At 44.6% G+C, this 27255-nt stretch overlaps 1 protein-coding gene across 2 annotated transcripts in view; it reads left to right on the top strand.

The window, feature by feature from the left end:
* The window catches only part of EVC2 (EvC ciliary complex subunit 2), a 143792-nt gene that overhangs the window by 23444 nt on the left and 93093 nt on the right, over positions 1-27255 (top strand). For both annotated transcript variants that reach the window (XM_009206511.4, XM_017958562.3), the window contains 3 exons: positions 1573-1626; positions 18170-18304; positions 20354-20493. In XM_009206511.4, coding sequence (XP_009204775.3) covers positions 1573-1626; positions 18170-18304; positions 20354-20493 — 329 coding nt within the window. The remainder of the gene's footprint in view (positions 1-1572; positions 1627-18169; positions 18305-20353; positions 20494-27255) is intronic.

Genomic DNA, 27255 nt, shown 5'->3' with positions numbered 1-27255 from the left:
CAAGCTCTAAATCCCAAGGTCTGGTTTTTTTTTTTTTTTTTTTTTTTTGAGACAGAGTTTTGCTCTTGTCACCCAGGCTGGAGTGCAATGGTGCAGTCTGGGCTCACTGCAACCTCCGCCTCCTGGGTTCAAGCAATTCTCCCCTCTCAGTCTCCTGCGTAGCTGGGATTACAGGCGCCCACCATCATACCTGGCTAACTTTTGTATTCTTAGTAGAGATGGGGTTTCACCATGTTGGCCAGGCTGGTCTCGAGCTCCTGACCTCAGGTGATAAACCTGCCTTGGCCTCCCAAAGTGCTGAGATTACAGGTGTGAACCACCAAACCCAGCCAGTCTGGTTCTATATAATACTACTGTTACTACTGTTGCTATTGCTTTTTAAAATTTTTATTATTATTATTTTTGAGACAGTGTTTCACTCTTGTCACCCAGGCTGGAGTGCAATGACATGATCTCAGCTCACTGCAACCTCCGCCTCCTGGGTTCAAGCCATTCTCCTGCCTCAGCCTCCTGAGTAGCTGGAATTACAGGTGCCCACAACCACACCTGGCTAAGTTTTGATTTTTAGTAGAGATGGGGTTTTACCACGTTGGCCAGGCTGGTCTTGAACTGACCTCAGGTGATCCACCTGCTTTGGCCTTCCAAAGTGCTGGGATTACAGGTGTGAGCCACTGCGCCTGGCCTGCTATTGCTACTACTACTGCTGCTACTGCTAATGTTACTACTACTACCTACAGCCACCAATAGCAGTAATATTTTATAGCACTCCCTAGTGCCAGGCACTCTTCAGGGTTCTATATTACCTAAGTTAATCCTCATAGCAATTCTGTGAACTGAATATGATTACTATTTCACAGATGAGAAAACAGAGGCAAAGAGAGGCTAATACATTGCCCAAGTTTCAACTGCTGTGAGCAGTGGAGCCCTGTATTAAGTCGGCCTGGCCCTAATCACCACCCTATAGACTGCCTGTCAGTGGCAAGCTATTCTGCCTCTACCCCCAGGAAGAAGCATGTTCTCACAGTGGGTCTTTTCGGTCACCATGCGGTTAGACAGGTGGATACCATGACACACTTTATTTTTCTGTTTCCTGTGTCTTCTCAGCAGAGGAATATTAGAGAACATTACGGATAGACCCACAGGGAGTTGGAGAATCAAGTGCATTTGAGTAAGAGAAGAACACGTGCAGTGCAGTCAGAGCCCAGGATTGCATCTACCTTTGTGAAGGAGCTAGATGCTGGGAGAGTGGAGGCGACTTACCTTGGTCACAGGCTTGGAGTCAGCTCCCAACCCCAACCCCAAGCGTTTCTCCACAAGGGCAAGCTGCCATGACTTTCTCTGGATGTTAGCGAAGCTGGTGCTTGGATTTCACAAAGCCTCCAGTAGAGAGGGAGGGATCCTATCCCCACATGCCCTTCCCCCTGACAGTGAGACCTTCACAAGCTCTGACCTGTGCCGCAGTTAGGGCTGATTATAGCTCCAGGCTTGGCAGGTTGGAAATCACACCAAATGTTACCCCATGTGTCACACCCCAAACTGTTGCTGAAAGCGTTTTCTTTTTTCCTCTTCTAGAACAGAACACAGCTGAAAGCGCTTTTTTCCATAACAGCAGAAGAAAGCATAACGGTAGGAAACATGACATGCCCTGAGCACCCCCTGCCTTCTATCTATGTCTCTTCACACCTGTGCCATGTGGGTCCTGCCTGTCCTTGGAGCCATGGGGAGGGGCAGCTGCTGGCCTTGGACCCCCAGTTATGTGTTGAGGCTGGGACTCTGTGCTGTCTCTTGGGTCCCCCATGTGCCCTGAGGCCATCTGACTGGTTTCCCTGGACGACCCTCCACATGGGCAAGGCAGGTGGGCCGTGGGCTGGACAGGCTGAGGTTCCGCTGCCTGTCTGTGCTACTGTCCAGCCGTGCTCCTACCTGTTCCCAGTGTTTGCCACTAGGATCTTGCTGCTGGTGACATTGTGTTTACCCAGATCTTCCCAAAGCCTGCGGTCTGTGGGTGGGTCTCTCTGCTTCTGCTGTTCACCATTAATACTTCTCCATTTCTGTTCTTCAGTTTAATCATTTGCATCTCACATGTTCACTCATTCATGTGTCAACCAAGTGTTAATTCACCAGGTAACAATGCTTCACGTTTCTTAAACACCTACTGGGTGCCAGGCATTCCGAGCAATTTACATATGTGGAATTACATCATCTTCACCACAGTCTTGTGAGACATTCTATTTTAAAATCTCTGCCATTTCAGATGGGAACACCGAGGCACATTAAAGTCTAGTAATTTGCTCAAGATCCCATGGCTAGAATGTCAGAGTCCCCAATACCCACCCCCAGTTTCGATGATTCTCTAGGGTGACTCACGGGACTTACATGTACAGTCACACACCACATAATGACATTCTGGTGAACAGGGGACTGCATATATGAAGGTGGTCCCATAGGATTACAATGCAGCTGAAAAATTCCTATCACCTAGTGATCATGTGATTGTGTAACATCCATTGTAACACAGTGCGTTTACTCACCTGTATGGTGATTCTGGTGTGAAACCTACTGTGCTGCCAATCGTAAAAAGTCTAGCATATACAATTATGTCCAAAACATAATACTTGGCCAGGCGTGGTGGCTCACACCTGTAATCCCAGCACTTTGGGAGGCCGAGGTGGGTGGATCACGAGGTCAGGAGATTGAGACTATCCTGGCTAACACGGTGAAACCCCCTCTCTACTAAAAATACAAAAAAAACTAGCTGGGCGTGGTGGGGGGCGCCTGTAGTCCCAGCTACACGGGAGGCTGAGGCAGGAGAATGGCATGAACCCGGGAGGCGGAGCTTGCAGTGAGTGGAGATCGTGCCACTACACTCCAGCCTGGGTGACAGAGCGAGACTCTGTCAAAAAAAAAAAAATAATAATAATAATACTTGATAATGATACTAAAAGACTATGCTACTGGTTTACATATTTACTATACATATTTTTTATTATTATTTTAGAGTGTATTCCTTCCACTGATCAAATCCAAAATAAGCTTACCTAGAAATCAGCGTCAGGCAGGTCTGTCAGGAGGGATTCTAGAAGAAGGCCTTGTTATCCTAGGATGTCACGGGTACACGCCTGTTACTGCCCCTGAAGACCTTCCAGGGGGACAAGGTGTCGGGGTGGAAGGCAGTGATATTGATGATCCTGACGCTGTACAGGACTAGGCTAATGTGCGTGTGTCTTAGTTTTTAACAAAAAAGTTTAAGAAGTTTTTTTAAAAATAAAAACCTTAAAAATATAGAAAGCTTACAGAGTAAGGATATAAAGAAAGGATCTATTTTGGTACAGCTGTACAGTGTGTTTGTGTTTTAAGCTGTGTTATTACCAAAGAGTCAACATGTTAAAATAAAAAAATGACAAAGGTAATAAAGTCACAGGGAGGAGAACATCACGCTCTGGAACCTGTCGGGGGGTGGGGGAAAAAGGCAATTACATGTGGAACTTAAAACCTAGATGCCAGGTTGATAGGTGCAGCAAACCACCACAACACATGTATACCTGTGTAACAAACCTGCATGTTCTGCATATGTATCCCAGAACTTAAAGTAAAATAAAATATAAAAAGTTACAGTAAGCCAAGATTAACTTATTACTGAAGAAACTTGCACAGCATGTATTTTTAAAATAAATTTAGTGGCCAGGCACGGTGGCTCATGCCTGTAATCTCAGTACTTTGGGAGGCCGAGGTGGGCTGATCACTTGAGGCCGGGAGTTCAGGATCAGCCTGGCCAACACAGCTAAACCAGTCTCTACTAAAAATACAAAAACAATTAGCTGAGCAAGATGGTGCATGTCTGTGATTCCAGCTACTCGGGAGGCTGAGACATGAGAATTGCTTGAACCTGGGAGGTGGAGGTTGCAGTGAACCGAGATCATGCCACTGTACTCCAGCCTGGGCAACAGAGTGAGCCTGTGTCAACATAAATAAATAAATGTAGTGTAGCCTAAGGGTACAGTGTTTCTAAAGTCTACAGTCGTGTACAGTCATACCCTAGGCCTTCACGTTCACTCACCACTCACTCACTGACTCGCCCAGAGCAACTTCCAGTCCTGCAAGCTTGAGTTATGGTAAATTTCCTATACAAGTGTATTTTTTTTTTCTTTTATATGTATTTTTCTTTTCTTTCTTTGTTTATTTTTTTCTTAGACAGAGTCTTGCTTTGTCGCCCAGGCTGGAGTACAGTGGTGCGTTCTCAGCTCACTGCAACCTCTGCCTCCCAGATTCAAGCGATTTTCCTGCCTCAGCCTCCTGAGTAGCTGGGATTACAGGCACCCACCACCACACCCAGCTAGTTTTTATATTTTTAGTAGAGATGGCATTTCACAACATTGGCCAGGCTGGTCTTGAACGCCTGACCTCAAGTGATCTGGCCACCTCGGCCTCCCAAAGTGCTGGGATTACAGGCTTTGGTACTTTTTCTATACTTGGATCTATTTATATAGACAAATACTTAGCATGTGTTACAGTTACCAACAGTTTTCAGTACAGTAACATGCTGTATAGGTTTGTAGCCTAGGAGGAATAGACTATACCATAGAGCTTAGGTGTGTAGTCTGCTAGATCATCTAGGTTTGCATAAGTCACTCTGTGATGTTTGCACAATGAGGAAATCACCTAACAATGCATTTCTAGGAACATCTCTTCATTGGTAGGTGATGCATGCCTGTAGTTGTACCCACTGCCGTGACTTACTACTCTGAAAAGATACAAAGCAAAGTCAGCACAGGGAAAAGTTGCATGGGGAGAAGTTTGGAGAAAATCACCTGCAAGTTTTAAGAGTCTTCTCCCAGCAGAGTCACGGAGGGTACGCTTCATTCCCCCAGCATGGGTTGTGGTAACACATGTGAAGTATTATCTACCGGGGAAGCTCCTTAGAGACTCAGTGCCAGAATTTTTACTGGGGGCTGGCCACGTAGGCACTCTCTGCCTGGCGTACACCAGGATTCCAGACTCCCAGAAGGAAAGCAGGTGCTTGGCCTAAGCCACACTGTTTGCACAGACAGTTTGAAAACAGAGAGCCACTCTTACCAGAAAATAGTGGAAACCCTCCCAAAATCCATGTTCCAAGACATCCACTGAGGCCCAGCCCTACAGGAAGGGCTTTCAGAGGATGCCAGTCTCTGGCTGAAGATGTTAACTCTTTTCTGCATGGCTAGTAAGTGGCAGGACCAGGATTTGAACCCAAGCAATTTGGCTCCGGATCCCTGCTGTCAGGCACTGGGCCATAACGCCTCCCAGAGAGCCAGAGTCCTGCACAGAAGAGATGAAGAGAAAGTACAAGGCTGGCCTTAGGTGAGTGTTCGGTTTAGTGGGGCTGTCAGGTGCACTGGTAACAAGTCTCTGGTGGTCTGTGAGCTCCTGGCGGGTGAGGCCATGTCGGATTCACCCATGTCCCCCACTGCGCGGTACATTGTAGATGGCACTCAGCAGGTAAATATCCCATGATTGAGCTTGTTGTCGTCAACGATGATGATTGCTGCTCAGGAGGAGGTGGCTGGTCGCTGCATCAGTGTAATAAAAGGCAGAGAACGCTCATATAAGGGTATTTACGAGCCCTTCCCCGCTGCCACAGACTCACTTGTGGATGGAATTGAGCCATGCCCGGGTCTTCCAGGCTTCCCGTCACCTGCATGTTGCCTTCAGGAGAAAGAGGAATAGTTGCACCCTGGGATGTAAACCTGTGGATGCAAGTCCTGGCCTTGGAACTGGGGCTGAATTTCAGCCACATCAGCCCCCAGGACAGGCGCCCCCAGGCTGTGGACCACATTCAGGGAGCTCCCTGTTGAGTGGGGAGAGGAGGTGTATGCACAGGGTGGCCCTGTGGTATTGTGTGGGCCCAGCAGACTCTTGGACCATAAGGCTTGGCTTTGAATCCCTGTCCCTCCACTGATTGCATGTGACCTTGGGCACGTCACATGCTTCTGAGGGCCTCAGTTTCCCCAACTGTGAAATGAGAGTAATAACAATATTCACTTCACAGGATGGTTGTTGAGGTAAATGGATCAAGGGAAGTAAAGCACTCAACACAGTGCCCGGCACTGTGAGGGCTCCATAAACGTCAGCTGTTATCATCGTCAGTATTATTATTATTATTTACACATGAGAACAACACAGCTGTGCCAAGTGTTCTGTGATGCTGACAATGAATGTTTTGCGTCAGGGCCTCATGCTCCAATGCCCATCGGGGTCACACAGGTGCTATAAGTGTATGTCAGTCTCAGTGCAAGATTCCAGGAAGTAATGTAGCGTGCGGCAGCGTGGACACTCGGGTTGCCTGTCACCCACCATCCCCACCCTCACACCGAGGCAGTAAATGGAAAAAAAAGACCGAAGAATGCACAGCACTGGCTGAATTTGTGAGTTTGTGACCTGAAATATAGATTGCTTGTACCATGGACACTGACAGCAGAGAGAGAGAGAACTCCATGGGCTGGGTGGACTGGCAGGCTTCCTGGAGGAGGAAGAATTCAATTGGGTCTTGAAGGTAAGATTTAATTAAAGTTGGGGAAGGAGCAGCTGAAGATCTGACTTCTAGGTTAAGCCAGTGTTGACTGCTGGTCAGGCATGAACCAAGCACTGCTGGGTGACACACACATAAGGGTGAGGCAAGGCCGTGGCAGTCATGGCGTGTGTTCCAGCAGGGCTGACGGGGGAACCTGCAGAGATTGTGGAATTGCACCAGACAGGTGTGGTGGTGATGAATAGGATGAGCTCGCCAGGAGGGCGGCAGCGCCCCTGATGTGTGCATCAGGCAGTTTAAAAATACAGGGTAAAGACGGGAGGCTTCCATTGTGTAAATGGAGATTCTGCCGCATTTGGGAGCTACCCCATTATCTCCTTAATTTCCTGTTACTTTCCTGAGGGTGAAACTGACACATGTCAGCCAAGGAAAATGAGGCCCCAAGAAATTGTTTCTCATTTTTTCTCAAGAAGTTGTCTTCCCCTTTCTGTCTCCTGGATGAGAGTACTGTCTTTGTGAGAGAAAATAAGAATCACACATTGTGTGCAGGTCTCAGATGGCACTAGATAGCCCCTTCTGTGTTCATCACATGTGCCCATGAAAGGACCGGGTACTGTGCCGGGCACCAAGAGAACAGGTCACAGTGTTCTGCTGCCAGGATCTCAGGTCTAATCAGAGAGAGACGTTTAAACCAATTGTTGTGGTACCCCAATTCATTCAGAGTGCAATTCCAATACTAATTTTGTTGTTGTTGTTGTTCTTGAGACGGAGTTTCGCTCTTGTTGCCTGGGCTGAAGTGCAGTGGCATGATCTTGGCTCACTGCAACCTCTGCCCCCCCGGGTTCAAGCAATTCTCCTGCCTCAGCCTCCTGAGTAGCTGGGATTACAGGCATCCACAATCCAGGCCCAGCTAATTTTGTATTTTTAGTAGATATGGAGTTTCACCATGTTGGTCAGGCTGGTCTTGAACTCCAGACCTCAGCTGATCCACCCATCTCAGCCTCCCAAAGTGCTGGGATTACAGGCGTGAGCCACCACGCCCAGCCTCCAATACTCATTTTAATGGGACTTTGGAGGGGATGTGAAAAAAATAGTTTCACCTGAAAATATAAATTATGAACCCAGATGGGAAGGTTTTGAAAATGAAGAGTAATGTGGGAGGGTTTACCCTAGCAGATATTAAAAATATTACAAAGCACCGGGCGCGGTGGCTCAAGCCTATAATCCCAGCACTTTGGGAGGTGGAGACAGGTGGATCACAAGGTCAGGAGGCTGAGACCATCCTGGCTAACCCGGTGAAACCCCATCTCTACTAAAAAATACAAAAAAACTAGCTGGGCAAGGTGGCGGGCGCCTGTAGTCCCGGCTACTCCGGAGGCTGAGGCAGGAGAATGGCGTAAACCCGGGAGACGGAGCTTGCAGTGAGCTGAGATCCGGCCACTGCACTCCAGCCTGGGTGACAGAGCGAGACTCCGTCTCAAAAAAAAAAATATATTACAGTAATGCAGCATTTGACTGCTACAAGAAACATCAGACCAGTGGAACAAAAGATAAAATCTACACACACATCTACACATATGTTTTAAACCAATGGGAGAAGGAGGATGTATCATCCATGAATTTGGTAACAACTGACTGGGTCTTTTGAAAGAAAGACAAAAATGAATTTCCTAATTAGATTAAAATCTAAGTAAACATAACAATTTGTAAAAAGTAAATATGGGCTAATAGGATATGATCTGGAGAAAACTGTGGATTTAGGTACACGTAGTTGCAAACTTTACATTTAAAAACAGCACTCAGAAAGATAAATGAGAAACTTGGGGAAATATTTGTAATATACATAAGAGACAAAAGATGAATGTTTTTAATATATAAAGAGAATCTTAATATTAATTTATAAGAGATGGAAGGCCACTATAGACAGCTATCTGCGGTATGATAATTTCCCAAAGATGAGGCTTACGAGGTGCCCTTGAAGCACAGTGGTGGCCCGTGTCACTCTGTAGGCAAAATCACGTGGCTGTGAGTTGGATTTGTAGGCTTGGGGGTTTGCACACAATTGCACGTTATCATTTTTGCCTTCTCCGTGGACATTCCAAGCCCGCTAACCATTGCCCTAACCTGCATTTTTTGTTTTGGTGACTGCCCCAGCGTCCTATCCTTTCTGCCTCCAGTTTTACTCCCTACCCAGCCCATTGTCCATGCTGGAGTGGTCTTCTCTAAAACATGAACCTGCCTGCTTTCTATTCTTGAGGGGCCCCCATTCAGGATCCGTCAGGAAAGCTGATCCCTGCTAACCATCTCCCAGGGCCACTGGGTGCCTTTGTTTTCCATTATGCTCTGGTTTTGCACATGCTGTTCTTATCTTACCTGTTCTTTGGGCAACTTATAAACCTCCTGCTGGATCCTGACCAGCATCTGCACTCTGTGATGCCCTAGCCCTCCCCTGGCCAGCTAGTTGTACCCTTGGCTGCGGTCCTATGCGTTGGATCATTTATTAAAGCCTGGCACTGTGTGAAGTTGAGATTAGTCCTCTGGATGGCACTTAATCCATTTTTGTTGACATCAGAATAGAATTGTTGAACTGGAAGAGACCTTAAAGATTATCTAGTCCCACTTTCTCATTTTAGAGTAAAAACCTCCGGTCCAGAGAGGCTTTGGGAACTGGCCAGGTTCAGAACTCAACACCATTGCAGTCAGAATCATGCTGTGTGATGCGTTCTCTACTCCAGATGCTATTCGCTAGATTGGTAAATTAGCAAAGCTGCGTTGGTAAGTGTGATTGTCTCTGCCTGTGATTACCTTTGACATCTCACTCTTGCCAGAATTATCAGCTGGGCGGCCCAGGGTCTCTTTGCCCTCAGGACTGCCCCTCAAGGACTGTGTGACAAGGACCAGCAAGCCACTCACCCCTCTGCTTCTTGGGTCTCAAGCTCAAAGTAAAAGATTTCAAGTAAATGATCTACAGACTCTGTTCCAGAGAAAACATTCGTCATCTCCCATGTTCATCAAGCATTTTCTGTGTTTTGAAGGGTTGGGTGGGTGGGATTTAATATAAGGCCACTGTGGGCATTTTGAAGAAATGTCCTCTCCTTACCACCACCCTCCACATACAGAAAAGTTGAAAGAATAAAATAGCTTCATGCCATAATCCCACCAGCAGGGAGAACCATTGTTAACATGTTCGCATCTCGCCATCCACAAGGCTATGAATATATTTAGTACATAATTGAAGTCAAACTCCGTAAACAATTCTTCATCAGGCTTTTGTAACTTGGTGTTGGATTCTGAGCATTTAAAGCATTCATTTTGAAAGGCCTGTTTATCCAGCATCGCTCTTCATAAATGCAGTGACAGAATTCATCAAAGGCATCTGCTCCTGCTAATATGTGATTAAAGGGGTGGTAATCGTGGATGATTCTTTTCCAGAGACAAGAAGGAAAGTAAGGAAGACTCTAGGGGATGGGAAGTCGGGATAACCATCTTTTTCTTTATTCTTAGACAATGAGGTTTAAGGTAAAGATGCTCTTTGGAATCTGAACTTACAGTGATTCTCAGTGGAGTTTGACTGCAGCATGTTTAAGGGAATCTCAGAAGTATGATTAACATGGGGCTGATTCTGGTGCTCTCAGCCACTTCCAGTTCTGGACTTGTCACTGCAGCGGTGGGTGCTACCAGCATCCCGTCCCCTGAGCTGGATTCAGGGACATTGTTGGCTCCTCCTGTGTCTGGCCTCTTACATATCCATTCCATCACAACACTCCGTTGTCTCTGTCTCCTAGTCTGTGCCCTTCCCACCAGCCAATAACAGTAGTAGTAATAGCGGCTCAGATTTACTGACTTCTGTGTACCATAACCCTAAACATTAGGCACTGTGTGTGCGTGGTAAAGTACACACAGCATAACATTTACTGTTATTGACAGTTACTACATTCACAGTGTTGTGCAGCCATCACCACTGTCTGCTTCCAGAACATTTTCACCTCTGAAAGGAAACTTGGTGCCCATTGGTGACTTCCCATTTCCTTCTCCCCCAGCCCCTGGCAACCACTCCTCTGCTTCTGTCACTGGATTTGCCGACCCTGTACATTTCAGATAAGCAGAATCACATAGTATGTGTCCTTTTGTGTCTGACGTCTTTCACTTAGCATCACGTTTTCAGTGTTCCTCCATGTTGTAGCATGCACCAGAACTTCATTCCTTTTTATGGCCGAATAATATTCCATTTTATGGATATACACATGTTCTTTATTCATCAGGACGTTTGGCTTATTGTGAACAGTGCTGCTGTGAGCATTCGAGAACAGATTTTTGTTTGAATACCTGTTTTAAATTATTTGGGGTATGTGCTTGGGGGTGAAATTGCTGGGTTGTATGGTAATTCTGTTTTTGACCTGTTGCCTCTCAGAGCTGGCGAGACCCAGCCTCCCACAGTGTGGAAGAGGGTGGATTTAAGAGTTGAACCCTCATCAAAGGCCAAAGTCCATGGTCTTTGCTGGCGTGTCCTGTTGCCTCCTGCAGCCTCTTTTCATGCCCCCCATTTCTCTCTTGACATCCAGGTTTACCTTCCTCCAGGCTGAAGTCATAAGGCGGCCAGAGTTATCTTTCTAAAATACTGATCTAACCATGTTTCTTCATGGCTTAAAGCCTCTCAGTTGTTCCCCTGATTCCCTTAGGATGACACAGCAAATCCCTAACGTGCTCTCAAAGGCCCCGTTGGGCTGGGGCTGCTTCTCTTGCCAGCTTCAGGCCTTGCTCAGGCCAGTCCTTCTCGAAGCTCGCCCTCCCCCTGGCCCAGCTCATTCTCCTCTGCCCACTGGATCACCTCTTGGAAAGCCTTCTCCTCTCCTTTGAGCTAAGAGAGGAGCTCCCCCCTCTCCCCGAGTCCTCCAGGCTCCCCAGCCTCAGCCCAGGCACACTGTGGCATCAGCATCTGCCTGCCTGTTCCTTCCTCTGTGGGACGTGAGCTCCTTGAGCAGGGCCTGGCTCTGGTTCCTCCTTGTTCTTCCAGCACCCAGTACAGGGCTTCATTGACTCCAGTGAGTCAGGCAGGTGTAGTGTCATATCCAGACACGGAGTCAGTCCTGGCAGCCCACTTGATGTGTCCACTTCAGTAGAGAGTTTCAGGGAAACAAAATTATAGCAAACCTTGGTTTCTGCACATGTGAAATGGATGTAAGAATTATGCACTTAAAATGTTGCTTGAGGCCAGGCATGGTGGCTGATGCCTGTAATCCCAGCACTATGGGAGGCTGAGGCCAGCGAATTATCAGGTCAGGAGTTCAAGACAAACCTTGCCAACATGGTGAAACCCCATCTCTACAAAAAGTACAGAAATTAGCTGGGCATAGTGGCAGGTGCCTGTAGTCCCAGCTACTTGGGAGACTGAGGCAGGAGAATCGCTTGAACCCAGGAGGTGGAGGTTGCAGTGAGCCGAGATTGTGCCATTACACTAGCCTGGGCAACAAGAGCAAGACTCCATCTAAGAAAAAAAGAAAGAAAGAGAGAGAGAGAGAGAGAGGGAGAGAGGCAGGGAGGGAGAGAGGGAAAGGAAGAAAGAAAAGAAGGAAAGAGGAATAAAGCCTGGTCTGGACAAAATTCAAAATTAAAGTTTGAAAGAATTAGGAAGGCTTTTGGCCAGAGACTCAGGAGTTCCAAAATCTGCCTTGCTGCTACTCCTTCACCCCCAAAAGGTGAGCTGCATACCCAGAGTGGGAATGAAAGTGTTAACAGTGGCACAAACCCTTGATGGCTCGATGCAGGGCCCCTGATAAAGGGCCAGCCTAGGAGAGGCAGGTGGGGTGTGAAGGCCACTAACCTCAGCTGCTGGATGTGAGTCTCGGGTCTACTACTTACTCTCTCTGTGACCTTGGGCCATTTTAAAAGCTTATTTCTACAATGACATTATAATTTATAAAGTGGGGGTTAAAATAGTTCCCATCACAGAGTATTATTATGGAGATTAAATGGATTAATACATGTAAGCACTTGGATCCATCCCTGGTGCTTAGTATCTGCATAATACATGTTCTGTGAAATGACAATGGTAAGGGTGATGCTGCTGCTGATGGTGTCATGATGGCGTTGATGGTGGTGGGGGTGAAGATGATGGTGCTGGTGATATTGATGATGATGATAGTGATTGTGATGGTCATGGTGAAGATGATGGTGATGGGATTATTGATGATGTTGATAATGATGGTGGCTATGGTAATGGTGGTGGTGGTCATGGTGGTGATGGTAATAATGAATTTGATGATGATGCTGCTGCTGATGGTGATGGTGATGGTGAAGATGATGGTGATGGTGATATTGATGATGTTGATAATGATGGTGGTGATGGTCATGGTGAGAGTGATTGGGCTATTGTTAATGTTGACATTGATCGTGGTGATGGTGATGGTGAAGATGATGGTGATGGTGATATTGATGATGTTGATAGTGATGGTGGTTTTGGCCAATGTGAAGATGATGGTGATGGGGATATTGATCATGTTGATAATGATGGTGGTGATGGAGATATTGATGTTGATAATGATGGTGGCTATGGTAATGGTGGTAGTGGTCCTGATGGTGATGGTGATGATGAATTTGATGGTGATGCTGCTGCTGATGTGTGTCGTGTCGTAAAATAATAAATGTCATGTCATAATGAAATGTATGTCATGTGTCATCCCATAAATGAAAAATAATTAAACTAATATTATATATGTAATATAAGTAAATATCGTAATAAATACAAATAATAAATGTCGTAATGTAATAAAATATTGTAAATAAATTAATTTATATATGAAATAATAAGTAATAAAGAATGTAATTATAGTAATATATGTGTGTAATCTATAAATGGTAATCGTCATAAAGTAGTAATAAGTAATAATGTTAATGAAGTAATCACTACTAATGCATGAAAATCATGACGCTGTTGATGGTGATGGTAAAGATGAAAATGATGGAGATATTGATGATGTCGATAATGAAGGTGGCGATGGTGATGGTGGTGATGGTGATGATGAATTTGATGGTGATGCTGCTGCTGGTGGTGATCATGATGGTGTTAATGAAGATGTTGATCATTATGGTGATAGTGAAGATAGTGATGGTGGGGATATTGATGATGTTGATAATCATGGTGGTAATGTTAATGTTGGTGATGATTATAGTGATGGTAGTGATTATGTGGAGCCTTCTCCTCATAAAATTACATATTGAGATTTTACTCTTCTTTGGTCATTCTTCATTGAGGAATATTGAAGAGTAGAGGCATTGTAGGCAGGGCAGGACCTAGCGTAATTTAACAACACAGATAAATTAAGAAAGTGAGGGTCATGAGTGGGTTTGCCCCATGGAGGTAGGCTCTGCCTAGGTTTGCTTGTCACTTGGTGTCAGAAAGCAGGAATTGTAAGAGAAGGGGGTGAAAGGTGATGGGATCTGCAGAACTGGCCCTGGTTTTTCCCTCTTCCTAGATCCAGGCTTCCATTCCCACAACTGTGTTGATACTTTAAGCATTGATCTAGACCCTGCTCCACTGAACTGCCCACAGTACCTCTACTCTTCAGTTTCTCTTGGTAATGCCCTTGTGGCAAAATGAAAGGAAGATCTCAAGATGTGGATTTAGAAGGTGGAAGTGGAAAGAGGAAGAGATTTGAGGTAGCCTGACTCAGCTGTCCATTTCCACTTCATGAAGTAGGAAGGAGGGAGGCAGGGAGACAGAAGGGGAGAAGGAACATACGAGAGAGTTCTTTTCCTGCCTTTTACAGTAGAGTGATGCTGCCCATATGTAATGTCAATCATACAACTAACTTCTACCATGGTATGGGAGATTAGGATTAAAAACATTTTAGAAAAACATGCAGCCCCCTGGACAGTAAGTAGTGTCCAGCTTTAGTGGGGCAAACGTAGACATTGGAGTCCAGCAGAGCTAATTCTGTTTTAGCTGTGAACTTCAATTAATTTTTTAATCTCTTTGTATCTCCATTTGTCTATCAGTAGAACAGGGATGATACGTGTTCCACGGGATTACAGAAGATTGAATGAAATAAAGTTTATGAAGCATTGTGTTAGTGTCCTCAGGCTGCCATAATAAATCTCCACAAGCTTGGTACCTTAAAACAACAATTTAATTTTCTCACAGTTCTGCAGGCTGGAATTCTGAAATTAAGGTGTTGGCAGGCAGGGCCATGCTCTTTCTAAAGACCGTGGAGAAACATCTTCCTTTGCCTCTTACCTTCTGGTGGCTCCAGTAATCCTTGACATTCCTTGAAATCCTTGGCTTATAGCTGCATCACTCAGTATCTGCCTCCATCTTCACATGGCCATCTTCTCTGTGTGTGTCTACAATCTCTCTCTCCTCGTGAAGACACAATCATTGGATTTAGGACTCACTGTGACCCAGTATGACCTCATCTTAACTTGACTACATCTACAAAGAAAATTTCTAAATAAGGTCACGTTCATAGGTATTGAGGTTAGGACTTCAACATGTCTTTTTGGAGGGTACAACTCAACTCAACTCACTACATTTACCTCGCCCAGAGGTTGGCGTATTGTAGGTAATCAAAAGTGTTAATCCCCTTTACCTCCCATTCCTTCTTCTCAAAGATGAAAAGACAAATTTTTGCCTTCTTTGAAGGTAAAGGGGATTAACAATCTTGAAAACAGATTGCTGATCTTTAACTACTGTGTTCTTTTACAGACAGATTTTTTTTAGTTTCCTTTCCATCAATATTTTGACATAACCTCCATGCAATGCTATTTATGTTTATTCAGCTTATCGATTCTTTTCTTGTCTAGTACGTACACAGTCGGGGCTCAGGGAGCAGAGGGACATGTCCAGAACAAATGGAGTACTTGGATTTCATTTTGGTGCTAATCAAAATTCAAGATTTAGGATCAGGAGGATGTTAGAGCAAGAAAACATAATTGGTTCTCTGATAGTCTCTGATAACAGCCTCTGTGGACAGAGGCTGATTTATCAAAGGCAAGTTATAAGTGGCATCACACTTCGATTCAGGTTTCAATAAACATTTGAACTGAAGCTCCTATTTTTGACCTAACTTAACTTTGACAGTCTAGAAGGTCACGGTGGCCTCATTGGTCTGCCAGAAAAAATGTAACCTTGACTACAATCTGCTTTGTGGCCACAAGAATGAGGAATAGGCTAATTGTCTTCTAGCTCCTAAACAAAACATTCGGTGGCCCGTGGTCTGGAGTCATTTTAAATTAAACTAATTGTCACAGGTTGGCGTTTCTGGAGACAGATGCTGATGCAGAGTTTGGGGTATAATATGCTTTCCATTGTGCAGAGAAGAATTAGCATATCCAGCTGGAGGCTGCTATCCTTAGAAAAACTTGCTTACAAGATTGATCCTGGGCTGGTGACTGGAAACTTGAATTTCAGGATTCCCATCTTCTGAAAACTGATAAGAATGGTTCCCTGTGCCTGAACTGTTTTTTACATATAGTATAGTTTATGCTGATTACTTGCTGTTTTTCTTGGAGTATGAAATTTTGGTACATGCCAGGGTGCCTATGTGATCAGCCTTGAATATAAACCCTGGACACCGAGTCCCTAATGAGCTTCCCTGGTAGAAAACATTTCACATGAGTTGTCACAACCCCTCGCTGGGGGGATTAAGCACGTATTTTGTGACTCCTCTGGAGTCTGGAAGCATGTGTCTTGTTTACCTTGGCCTTTACTACATTCTTCCCTTTTCTGACTTTGCTTTGTATCTTTTTGCTGTAATAAACCATACTTGTGAGTGGGATTGTATGCAGGTGGCCTTGGGGACCCTTGGTACAATCAGTGACCCCCTATAAAAGGAAACGGAAAGGAGCAGGATTGAAAATAGGAAGAAGTGGAGTTGTGATTTGGGTTGACAAAGCCTCAGCAGTCTGGGTGATTTTCATCTATCAAAGTTGCCTTTACATTTTTTTATAATCATCATCATAATAGTAGTAAAAATAATTATTGTCTCTTATTACACAAGTAATACATACCCGTTGTAGAAATATTAGAAAACAAGCATAAAGAAAGTGAAAAACGTCAAGAAATTACATTCAAATAAAATTCTGGAGGATTTTCTTTATAATTTACACATGTATATGTATATATGCACATTATTTTTATTTTAGTGAAATGGAGATTATACTGTGTGTATTTTTTTGCAAAGTTACATTAGTATATAAGCCTTTTTATATATTATTAGAAATGTATTCAGAAATCTTCTTTTAAATGGTAGGATATTCAGAACTATAGGGAAAAGGGGGAAATCTTAAAAAGCACCCAGAAAACAAAAACAGATCCTTCCAAAAGGTTATCAGGCACACTTCTGTCAGAAGACAGTGGAGTGGCACCATCAACATTTTGAGGGAAAGTTATTTTGAGCCTTGAATTATGTAGCCAGCCATACTATCAATCAAACTGAGAACTAAGTGACAGTATTGCTAGATGTGAGAAAAGAATATCTTCTCTAAACAAACTTACTTGAGAATAAATAGATACTTAGGATCCTTCATCAAAATAAAAAAGAATTATCCAAGAAAAAGGAAGAAATGGGATCCAAGAAACAGATTTTCTTCAATGAGTAATGCTGTGACAATATAGAAGGCAGTGAAGAAAAAGAAAATCTCTCTATGATACCAGAAAACCTAGAAAGTAGCCAGGTCTGATTAAATCAGAAAGTCAAAGAACTCTGGGAATGATGAACTTTAAGAAAAAGTAAATTTGACTCCCTGTAACAGATAGTATTATTAAGAACATGGGTTTATGCTAGGAAGAAAAAAGATAGGCTGTGAAAAACTTCAGGAAAAACAAAAAGTCACACAAGGAAATGCTAATTCACACTGAAGCAAACTAAAAATGTAGCCTGATTTGAAATCATTGATCAAGTGTGAGAAAAGGGACTGAATTAGGAACATACTCCTTTGAGGGGCAGATATTTAGTGACACAGGATTGGATCCAATTACTTTACTCTGCAGTGAGCAACATTTGCCTAATCATAATAATATTGTCTTTTAAAATTTGTAGTTGCTGGAATTAACCTATAAACAATAATCAGAATTGAATTCTGGTTGCAGAACAAAATATATATGTTATAAACCTAATAAATGCTGGAAGGCAGAAGCAGGGAAGGAGGGGTGGGGTTAAGTGTGGGCCACTAATCTCACTAGTCAGAAGACAAGAGATTTTCTCTAAGTGTAATACCATAAAAATTGGGGTTTAATTATTTAAAGTTATAGAGCGTAGTGGGAAGGTGAGGGTGCCATGGGTTCTTCCTCTGGCCTTTGCAAAATTCTGCCCATGATTCTCAAAAACTGCCACGAATCCTTCGGATTATCATGTATTTGATTTGGGAACTTAACATTCTTGAGTGTCTGTGATGTGCTAGGCTTGGGGCTGGATGGCACTATTGTGTGCAAATCACCATGCCTCAGGTCTTTCTTTGAAAGACTTGTCAAGCACTGAGGAAATTCAGGCTCAGAGAGGACCAGTGAGGGCCTCTAGGCAGCCAGCTGGTAGCTGGCAGAGCGGGACTCAAATGCAAGTGAGTCCCCTGGCTCCCTGCTTGGTCTACTCTGACACTGGATCATCTGTGTGGCCTGGGAGACCTGCAGTCTGACCATGCATGAATCCTGCTCTCCTCTTGTCTCCGCAGGTTCTGCCACACCATGGCCTCCATGCAGCGGGGTTCTTCATTGCCTTCCTCCTCTCCCTTGTGCTGACCTGGGCTGCCCTCTTCCTCATGGTTCACTATCAGTGTCTGAAGGGAAGCATGCTCACCAGACATCGGGTGAGTCTGCCCTGAGGGTGGTTTGGAAGATGGTGGATGTGAGGTTGAAGTGTGGGTGACAAGATGCGTGTGGGTGACGGGATGCGTGTGGGGTGACGGGATGAGTGTGGGTGACGGGATGTATGTGGTGGACGGATGGTGGACAGGTGGTGGGGTGGATGGATGGATGGATGGATGGATGGTGGATGGATGGATGGATGGATGGATGTGTGTGGGGTGATGGGATGAGTATGGGTGACAGGATGTGTGTGGGGTGACAGGATGCGTGTGGGGTGACGGGATGAGTGTGGGTGACGGGATGAGTGGGGTGACTGGATGTGTGTGGGTGGACGTGGGATGAAACGGCCCAGGGAAGGACTGGGGGTGGGCTGGTGGGTCTTGGGTTGGTGGGCACTGCAGTGCTCAAGGAGGGGACATGGCAAAGAACCAACTATGCCAGGGCCCCTGCTGTGACTCATTGTCACCCAGAGGTGCACCACCTTGGCAGGAACATATGTCATCTTTCTCCCTCACTTTAGCTTGAAAACACTGAGGTCCATGAGGTTAAACAACTTGCTTAACATGGCCAGGCACAGGCTGGGACCCAGCTTCTGGGGACCCCCTCTCCCTGGAGGCTGAAAATTCCACCCCAGCCTAGGTGAGGTGCCTGTTATGCATTTTGTCCCTGCTTCTTGGAGGAGAGGATTGTCATTTCAAAATGAGGTCAGCCCGCAGTCTCCTTGGCGGGCAAAAGTGAGAAGAAAAAGGGCCCATCTAATCAGACCTCGTACTGATTCTCCCAAAGCTGTTATCAATCAGAGGAACTAAACGCACCCGCTGCTTTGATGTCGGAGCAGGATTCATTTCCCAGAGATTAGGGCAGATCATGAGAACTGCACAGAGGAAAGCAAGAGTATGAATTTGATTTAAGGCCTAAAGACCCTTGCAGTACTTATTTCCTGGCATTGCAGAATGAACTCTTTTCACATTTTTCTTTATTTTTTTGCCAGCATAGTAGTGGTCAGTGGTCTGCTGTAAAACAGAAGGCAGCCTTCAGAGTTGGATTGGGATCAAAAATCAACCGGACTCTTTTGAGCTGTGTGGCCTTCAATAACATTATTTCACTTCTGTGAGCCTCAGTTTTCCTATTTGTAAAGTGGGGGCACCAACACTTCCTTCTTGTAACAGCTTCATGATAACACAAGGAAAGCACTGAAAATAGTATCTGCCACAGGGACAAGAATTAGTATAGGTTAGCTATAACTATCATGCATTTTTGCAGTGTTAATGATATTGGAGACGAAACAGATCTATCTCTTATCCAATCAGAGGGTTGGGCGTAGTTATCTTTAATGTCACTTCCAGCTCACAGTCCTATATTCTTTTCCTTTATTTTTTTTGAGACAGAGTCTCACTGTGTCGCCCAGGCTGGAGTGCAGTGGCACAATCTTGGCTCACTGCACCCTCCACCTCCTGGGTTCAAGCGATTCTCCTGCCTCAGCCTCCTGAGTAGCTGGGATTACAGGCGCCTGCCACCACGCCTGGCTAATTTTTGTATTTTTAGTAGAGACGGGGTTTCGCCATGTTGGCCAGGCTGGTGTCAAACTCCTAACCTCAAGTGATCCACCCACCTCAGCCTCCCAAAGTGCTATGATTACAGGTGTAAGCCACCACGCCCCGCCCAATCCTGTATTCTGATTAGAAACCAACCAGATCGCTGATGTCGAGGTCCACCATACCCGTTGTGAGGTCTCCTCTACCTGATAATGATAAAGATGATGACAGTGAAATATTTTATAGGTCTTACAGGTTGAAAAGTTCTTTCTTTCCATTGTTCCACTTTACTCACACAATGTCCTCACGCAGGGCTGTTGGAATTACGATCCCATTTCTTTGCAGAGAAAACGGAGGCTCAGGGACATTTGCAAAAGTTTGAGTTTACCGTGTTTACAGTGGTGGGGCTGTTTGGGTACTCTGACTGCAGACCCCTGGCCTTCCCTCCTGGCTTTCTCAGCACATGGAATTTACAAGAAGGCCCAATCAATTAATACTTCTGCAATTCTCTTGAAGGTTTGGCAGTACGACAGCAAGCTGGAACCCTTGCCGTTCACCTCAGCTGATGGCATGAATGAGGACCTTTCCCTTAACGACCAAATGGTAGACATTCTGTCTTCCGAGGACCCTGGTAGCATGCTTCAAGCCTTAGAAGAGTAAGAATTCTAAATCCCATTATACTTCCACAGATGTGATGAATGTTTTAATGACAGTGACGTAAGACCAAACACTGAGTATATTTCATTCATTCAGTTAATCATTTGTCACTCTGTAGTCATAATTCAACAACGGCTATGCACTGAATGTTTGGCATCTAGGAAAAGAAGTGTAGAAGCCATACTTCCTGCTCTAAGGAAGTCTGATCTAGTGGGAAAGACTGAAACATAAACAGAAGTGACCACAAAATTGGGTGACCACCATGCTAATGGGAAGGTCAGGGCTGGCAGAGCACAGAGGAGGAAGTAATTACTTCTGAGAAAGTCATAGAAATGCTTCCCAGGGGAGGTGGCATTGAACTATTTTTTTTTTTGAGACGGAGTCTCGCTCTGTCGCCCAGGCTGGAGTGCAGTGGCGCGATCTCGGCTCACTGCAAGCTCCGCCTCCCGGGTTCTCGCCATTCTCCTGCCTCAACCTCCCGAGTAGCTGGGACTACAGGCGCCCACGACCATGCCTGGCTAATTTTTGTATATTTTTAGTAGAGACGGAGTTTGACCATGTTAGCCAGGATGGTCTTGATCTCCCGACCTCGTGATCCACCCGCCTGGGCCTCCCAAAGTGCTGGGATTACAGGCGTGAGCCACCGTGCCTGGGCTGAACTAATTATTTTTTAAAAAAATTTTTATTTATTTTTAACTTTTAAGTTTAGGGATATGTGTGTAGGCTTGTTATATAGGTAAACTCATGTCACAGGAGTTTGTTGTACAGATTATTTCATCATCCAGGTATTAAGTCTAGTACTCAGTTAAGAGGGAGAGAATATGAATTGATTCTGAAAGCTTATGAAGAAGCTTTCCAAATTGATTAAGCATGGAAACAATTTTCAGACAGAGGAAAGAAAGGGCAGATGTAAGGATGTGAAAGGAGCAAGGTGCGTTTGGTGAGATGTCAGTAGCCAAGTGTGGCTGATGTGCAGATTGGGGTATTAAGTATAGAAAATAAAGAAGAGGCAGCAGGGGAGAAAGGCCAGACCAGGTGATGTGACTGTATGCTGAACTGAATTCAGTTCTTCTTATGTAGTTAATGAATATTAACATCATACTTCCTATGTGCAATAGCAGATAGTGCCAGACACTGTTTAAGAACTTTACAGAACTAACTCGTATAATCCTCTTAACAAGCCTATGAAGTAGGTATTGCTCTCTGTAACATCTTATGGATGAGAACTTGAGAGAGGTTAAGTCACTTGCCCAAGGGCGTATACTAGTAAATGATAGGGTCAGATTTTAAACTCAGATCATCTGCTCCGTGGTCCAGGCTCTTAATCATTGTCCAAGATTTCTCCTGGATGGACACATGGTTCACAGTCTAATAGGTAACCTTAACTAGATAAGGTTCATCAGCATGGCCTTACCATTCCTTTTTTCCTTTCAACAGATATTTAAGATGACTTCTTCATGTTTTCTTTAATTTTCCTTTTTTTTTGGCCAAAAATCTCAATCTTATTTTTTTAATTTACTCTCAAACAAAATTATTTTAAAGTCGCTGTCTGAAGACGTTATTATCTGTACCCTCATTCTGTGTCTGTTATCTAGCATACCACTCATTGTTTGATCATGTTTTCTTGTCTCATATCTCTGCGTATTTTTTATTATGTGCTAGACATTGTATATGAAGTTGAAAAGACAATCTGAGGACGAGGGAGATGTTATCTTCTTCTAAGAGGCTAGTAGCATAATTATGGATTATATTAATCCAATCAGAGATTGAGATCATTCAAAGCTGGGCTTCATTTCTCCCAGATCAAATTCTTATTTGGTTGTATCTGATTATTTTTATTTTAACATGCTTTGCTTTCTTGTTAGACTGCTGATGATTAACAATGGGGCCACATGTGAACTCTTCGTATTGGATGTCATTTACAGGAAACCTTTTTTATTCTAGGTTCAAGATTTGTAGCGCTCTGCCCACTCACTGCCCACTGGAGGGTAATTTCTGGGAATTTGGAATCATCAAGATAACGATAAACTGTAATGCCTTATGTTTTCAGATAAAATACCTTATGTTTATGTCACTTTTAGAAATGTGCACACCCCTTATTTAATTTGGTGCTCATCATACTGCTTTTTGGTATGGCATCTTATTTTCAGTGTTTGATAGTTGAAGCAGCTGAGGCTCAGCTAGGTTGAGAGGTTTACCCACAGCAATACATCTGGTGAGTGAAGAATGGGACTTGAGCTTCCTCACTGTTTAGGCTCAGGCACTTTTATAATTTACAGACGTTCTCTGAGCCCAGTTTTCTCATCTCTCAAACGGGGAACCCATAATCTAGAGCCTTGGGATACTGTCATGTGTAATGATGTGAAAGAGACTTGTTATAGGGACGTGTCCTTATGCTAATAGCTGCTGTGAGCCCTGGTCAGATTAGCAGACCCTAAAGAGAAGTGGTCAGAGTGATTTGCCCTTCCTTGAGTCTTTCTCAAGAAAATTGAAAGCATACTGAACTTGGGAGACCTGGGGAGCAAAACTGAGCAGTTTCCTGATCCTCCCTGGGTCCGAGAAATGGTGTCCTATGACACAAAGAGGTAGATCCTAGGTAGAACCAGAAGCAGCTCTGTGTCATGCTTTTCAGGAGCAACTACCTACTGGCCTGAGAGAAGAGCCCCGCTATGTCTGACTCATTCCACTTTGTGAGCTCAATGACTGTTCTCAGAAGAAAGGGATTCCCCTCTTGTTTGAATGGATGCTCCTTCTTCACTGAGTGCCTGGTGAAGAGCCAGGCCTGGAGCCTCGTAAGTGCAGGGCTGACCTTGTACCAAGAGGGGAGTCAGGGCTTATTCATCCATTTCTGGGTGCCAGTTGTATGGCTTGGTTAATTAAGCCTTGTGCAGCCATCCAGATGCCATTCTTCATTTTCACTTAATTCCCTAATCGGAATGCCAAGGATTAAATTGTACCCCAGGCCGGGCGTGGGCTCAAGCCTGTAATCCCAGCACTTTTGGGAGGCCAGACCGGTGGATCACAAGGTCAGGAGATCGAGACTATCCTGGCTAACATGGTGAAACCCTGTCTCTACTAAAAAAATACAAAAAAACTAGCTGGCGAGGTGGGAAGGGCGCCTGTTGTCCCAGCTACCGAGGCTGAGGCAGGAGAATGCCATAACCCGGGAGGCGGAGCTTGCAGTGAGCTGGGAGATCTGGCCACTGCACTCCAGCCTGGGCGACAGATGGTGACTCGGCCTCAAAAAAAAAAAAAAAAAAAAAAAAAAATTAAAATTTGCCACCTTGTCTGAAGTAGTAGGGAGAAATGGACAAGCAGTGGAAGGCGAAGTTATTGGCAGAGGTTCATAAATGTCACTTACTATATTAAGTAGTGTGAGCAGCTAATTATCAAATGACTTCAGAGCTAAAAATCTGTTTTCTTACAAAACATGAAAATGACAAGTAGAGTGAAAAGATTTGGATCATGCAATCAGCACCTGGATATTTAATTTGCAAGTATGTGGTACTCCATAACCTTCCGATTAAAGTAATTAGTACTTTAAAATAGGAAAGTATTAATCCTCCTGTCTTTGTTTTCTATTCAAAAAGTAATGGGGCATAAGAAGCCCAGTCTTTATCCCTACATTATATGAAATTATAAGCAGCCGCTGCGGTTTGCCAGTCTTGATGCTTGAGTACAATAGGAATGTTGAAGTTTATAATGGTTTTGTTCTTGCACCTCTGGAATTTTATATTCATTTTCCTTGGGAGCTTGTCTTATTTTGCCTGAAGAGTGTTTAGCATTGATTATCAAGCATGCACTGAGAGTGTTCAGCTTCTGAGCTAAATTCACTCCTCTCTTCCTCTCCCCCAGCTTCCCATCCTCCCTCCCGTCCCAACATTCAATATTTATTGAACTCCAGTTCTGTTTCAGGCATTGTGGTTGGACACTAGTTTTAGAAACCCAGTCTTTTTTTTTTTTTTTCAATGATAGCATTGCCAATTACTTTTAATCTTTCCATCTTGCTGTATAGTCCTGCTTAGATGCTCCCAGAAAGAAAATGTCACTCAGAATGGCAGGAGCTTAGTATGCGTGGAAATCTGTGACACACTCCCCACTAAAAATAGCATTTTTCTCTGGCAAATCAGTTATCCCATTTGTTATTCTAACATGAAGCTTAGCTGGGATTCGAAATATGCCATTAGGTGACTTGATTACCCCCTCATTTCAAAGCCATAACTTTGCTCTATCCTGCTGAGTTATTTTTGACAAAGAGCATTTCCTAGGTGTGTGTGGTGGTTTTTACATTGCTTATTCATAGGCTGTCTTACAGAGAGGATTTGAGGAAGGACTATTTCCTTTGATTTTTATCAGGCTCCTTGACTGTGGTCATAATGGAGGTGGACTCAGTCTCAGCACATGCTGGGACCAGGAGGAAGGAGGAACTAGGCAGGACCGGCTGGTTCTGGAAGCTTCTAGGGGCATGGAGTGCCGATCGTGTTTTAGCTCCAGCCTTACTCTAGGCCTGACCACTCCACACACCTCTCGCCTGTGATCTTATTTAATTCTCACAACTCTCCCATTTTAGACCAGGAAGCTGAGGTTCAGAAAGGCTTATTGGTTTTTGCCTAAGGTCACACAGGTAGTAATGGATTTGGCTTAGGCCTGAGTGTTTTCAATCTTTTCTTCTATTGACCGAACAGCTTTTTAAAAAGACTGAGCTTAGATGTTTCAGAGAGTCAAAGAAAGTAAGGCAAAAAAAGAAGTTCAGATCTATGTCTGTTTCCTCTATTATTAGAACAAGCTTAGGACTCTTTCTAGATGCTACCAACATTGCCTCTAAACTGTCTTGAAATTGTGTTTGTACAAAGTAAGTGTTTCATGAGTATTTGTCGAATTGAGGCTTTTAAATATGTGTGTTTAGTAGTTTTTTATGTGCCAACCATATGGTATATTTTTACAACTTCTACTCTTTTTATTCGTTGTAAACACTTTAGAGAAATGATTTTGTTCCTCATCTCTAAAAACCTGAAGCCCAGGGATATTAAACAACTCATCCAAGATTCTTTTGTTCACTTGTTCATTGATTGGGTTGCTGGTTCATGCATGCAGTACTTTTTAAAAAGTAATTAATGGATTGATGAATCCAACAGATTCTTGCTGAGGGCTCCTTCTGCACCAAGCACTGTGGTAGATCCAAGACTCTCGTTTGCCGGACACTAGCAAGTGTCTTGGTTTTTGTCCTTATAGAGCTTACACAAGCACACACAACTCCGTACACTGCTAATTCTTTGATTCTACACTGTGGTCAGAGCTATGAAGGGACAAGGGGCTCTGTTAAAGAATCTTGGAGAGGATGCTTCTAAGGGAGGCTTGTTAAGCTGAGAGCTGGTGATGAGCATTTTGGAGTGGGCAGCATGCATAGGAGGTAGGAAGGGATGTGGACATTTGAGGACTCAAAAGAGGACCAGGCCAGGGTGGGAGGTGTAGACGGCACAGAGATTGAAGAGTCATTAGAGCCAGTGAGGGGCCTTCCTGACAGCAACACTGCCTCCATTCTTTATCCTGAAATTCTAATTTTCTTCACAACACTCAAGGCTGCCGGAAACTACCTTATGTTTTCAAATTAATGTTGTTGTATTTCGTCTTACCCACCTGGGCAGTAAGTTCTGTGAGTGCAGGGACCTTCTGTCTTGCTCGCTGATTCATCCCCAGTGCTTCCAACAGTGCCTGGCACAGCAGGAGCCACTACACAGTAGGTACACATTACACTTGGTGGAATGCTATAATTGAAAATCACCTGCAGAGAAAACTTGAGGCTATAAGGTACTTGATAGCAAAGACTAGGAGGAGGTGCAGCATTACTGAAACCAGAAGACAACACAACATGTTTCCAGATGTGATGTGGTCCTTCAGGCTACCCAGCTTCTTCCAAGGATGTCCTGTGGCTGGGACACCCTTGCAGGGAGATTCTGTTTGATGGAAGGACTGGACAAGAGTTGGGCCATCATCTGTCATGATAGGAAGGATGGCAGAGTCTATGTAGATGTAGCAGGTGTGTGACTTGGGGAGAGAACATGGGATGAACCTGTCAGATGCTTCTCAATGAAGTTCAAGGTGAGGACAACAGGGGAGGAAAAGGTGGGAATGTAGAAAAGTGTGAAACAGTCCTGACCATGGGGAGGGGGCCTACTAGAGAAACCCAGACTTGCTGAGCAGCATGGACTGCCCATGTGAGGCTGGTGGGCCTCCCTGCCTGGACGAGGTGCCTTCGCCTGCAATGGTCTCAGTGGTCTGGATGGAGGCATGGAGGCCACTGGAGGGCATGGCATAGAGCCCAGTGGTTAAAACCCAGGCCTGACTGCTGGGATTGAGTCCTAGCTCTGCCACTTACTGCGTTGGTGACTCCAGTTGCCTTATCTATACAATGGGATGCAGTGCTGACCTTACCCCGGTGCCAGGACCAGAGCTGGCCTGGAGAGCTTTTCCAGGTGAGAGGGAGAGGGATAGGGACTTAGCTATATTAGTATCCTGTGGCTGCTGTAACAAATGACCCTGACCTTGGTGGTTTCACGCAACAGAAACTCACCCTGTCACTGTTCTGGAGGCCAGAGTCCCAGATCAATTGCTCTGGGCTGAAATCAAGGTATCAGCAGGGCCATGCTCCCTTCAAATGCTCTGGGAGGGTTGTTCCTGCCTCTTCCAGCTTCTGGGGCTTCCAAGACCACAGCATTTCTTGGCTTGTGGCCAACTTACTTCCGTCTCTGCCTGCATGTGGC

This window comes from Papio anubis, chromosome 3 (genome assembly GCF_008728515.1).
Source record: "Papio anubis isolate 15944 chromosome 3, Panubis1.0, whole genome shotgun sequence".
Classification (NCBI taxonomy): Eukaryota; Metazoa; Chordata; class Mammalia; order Primates; family Cercopithecidae; genus Papio; species Papio anubis.
Note: the sequence above shows the minus strand (reverse complement) of the source record. Positions and strands in the feature narration are given on the sequence as shown.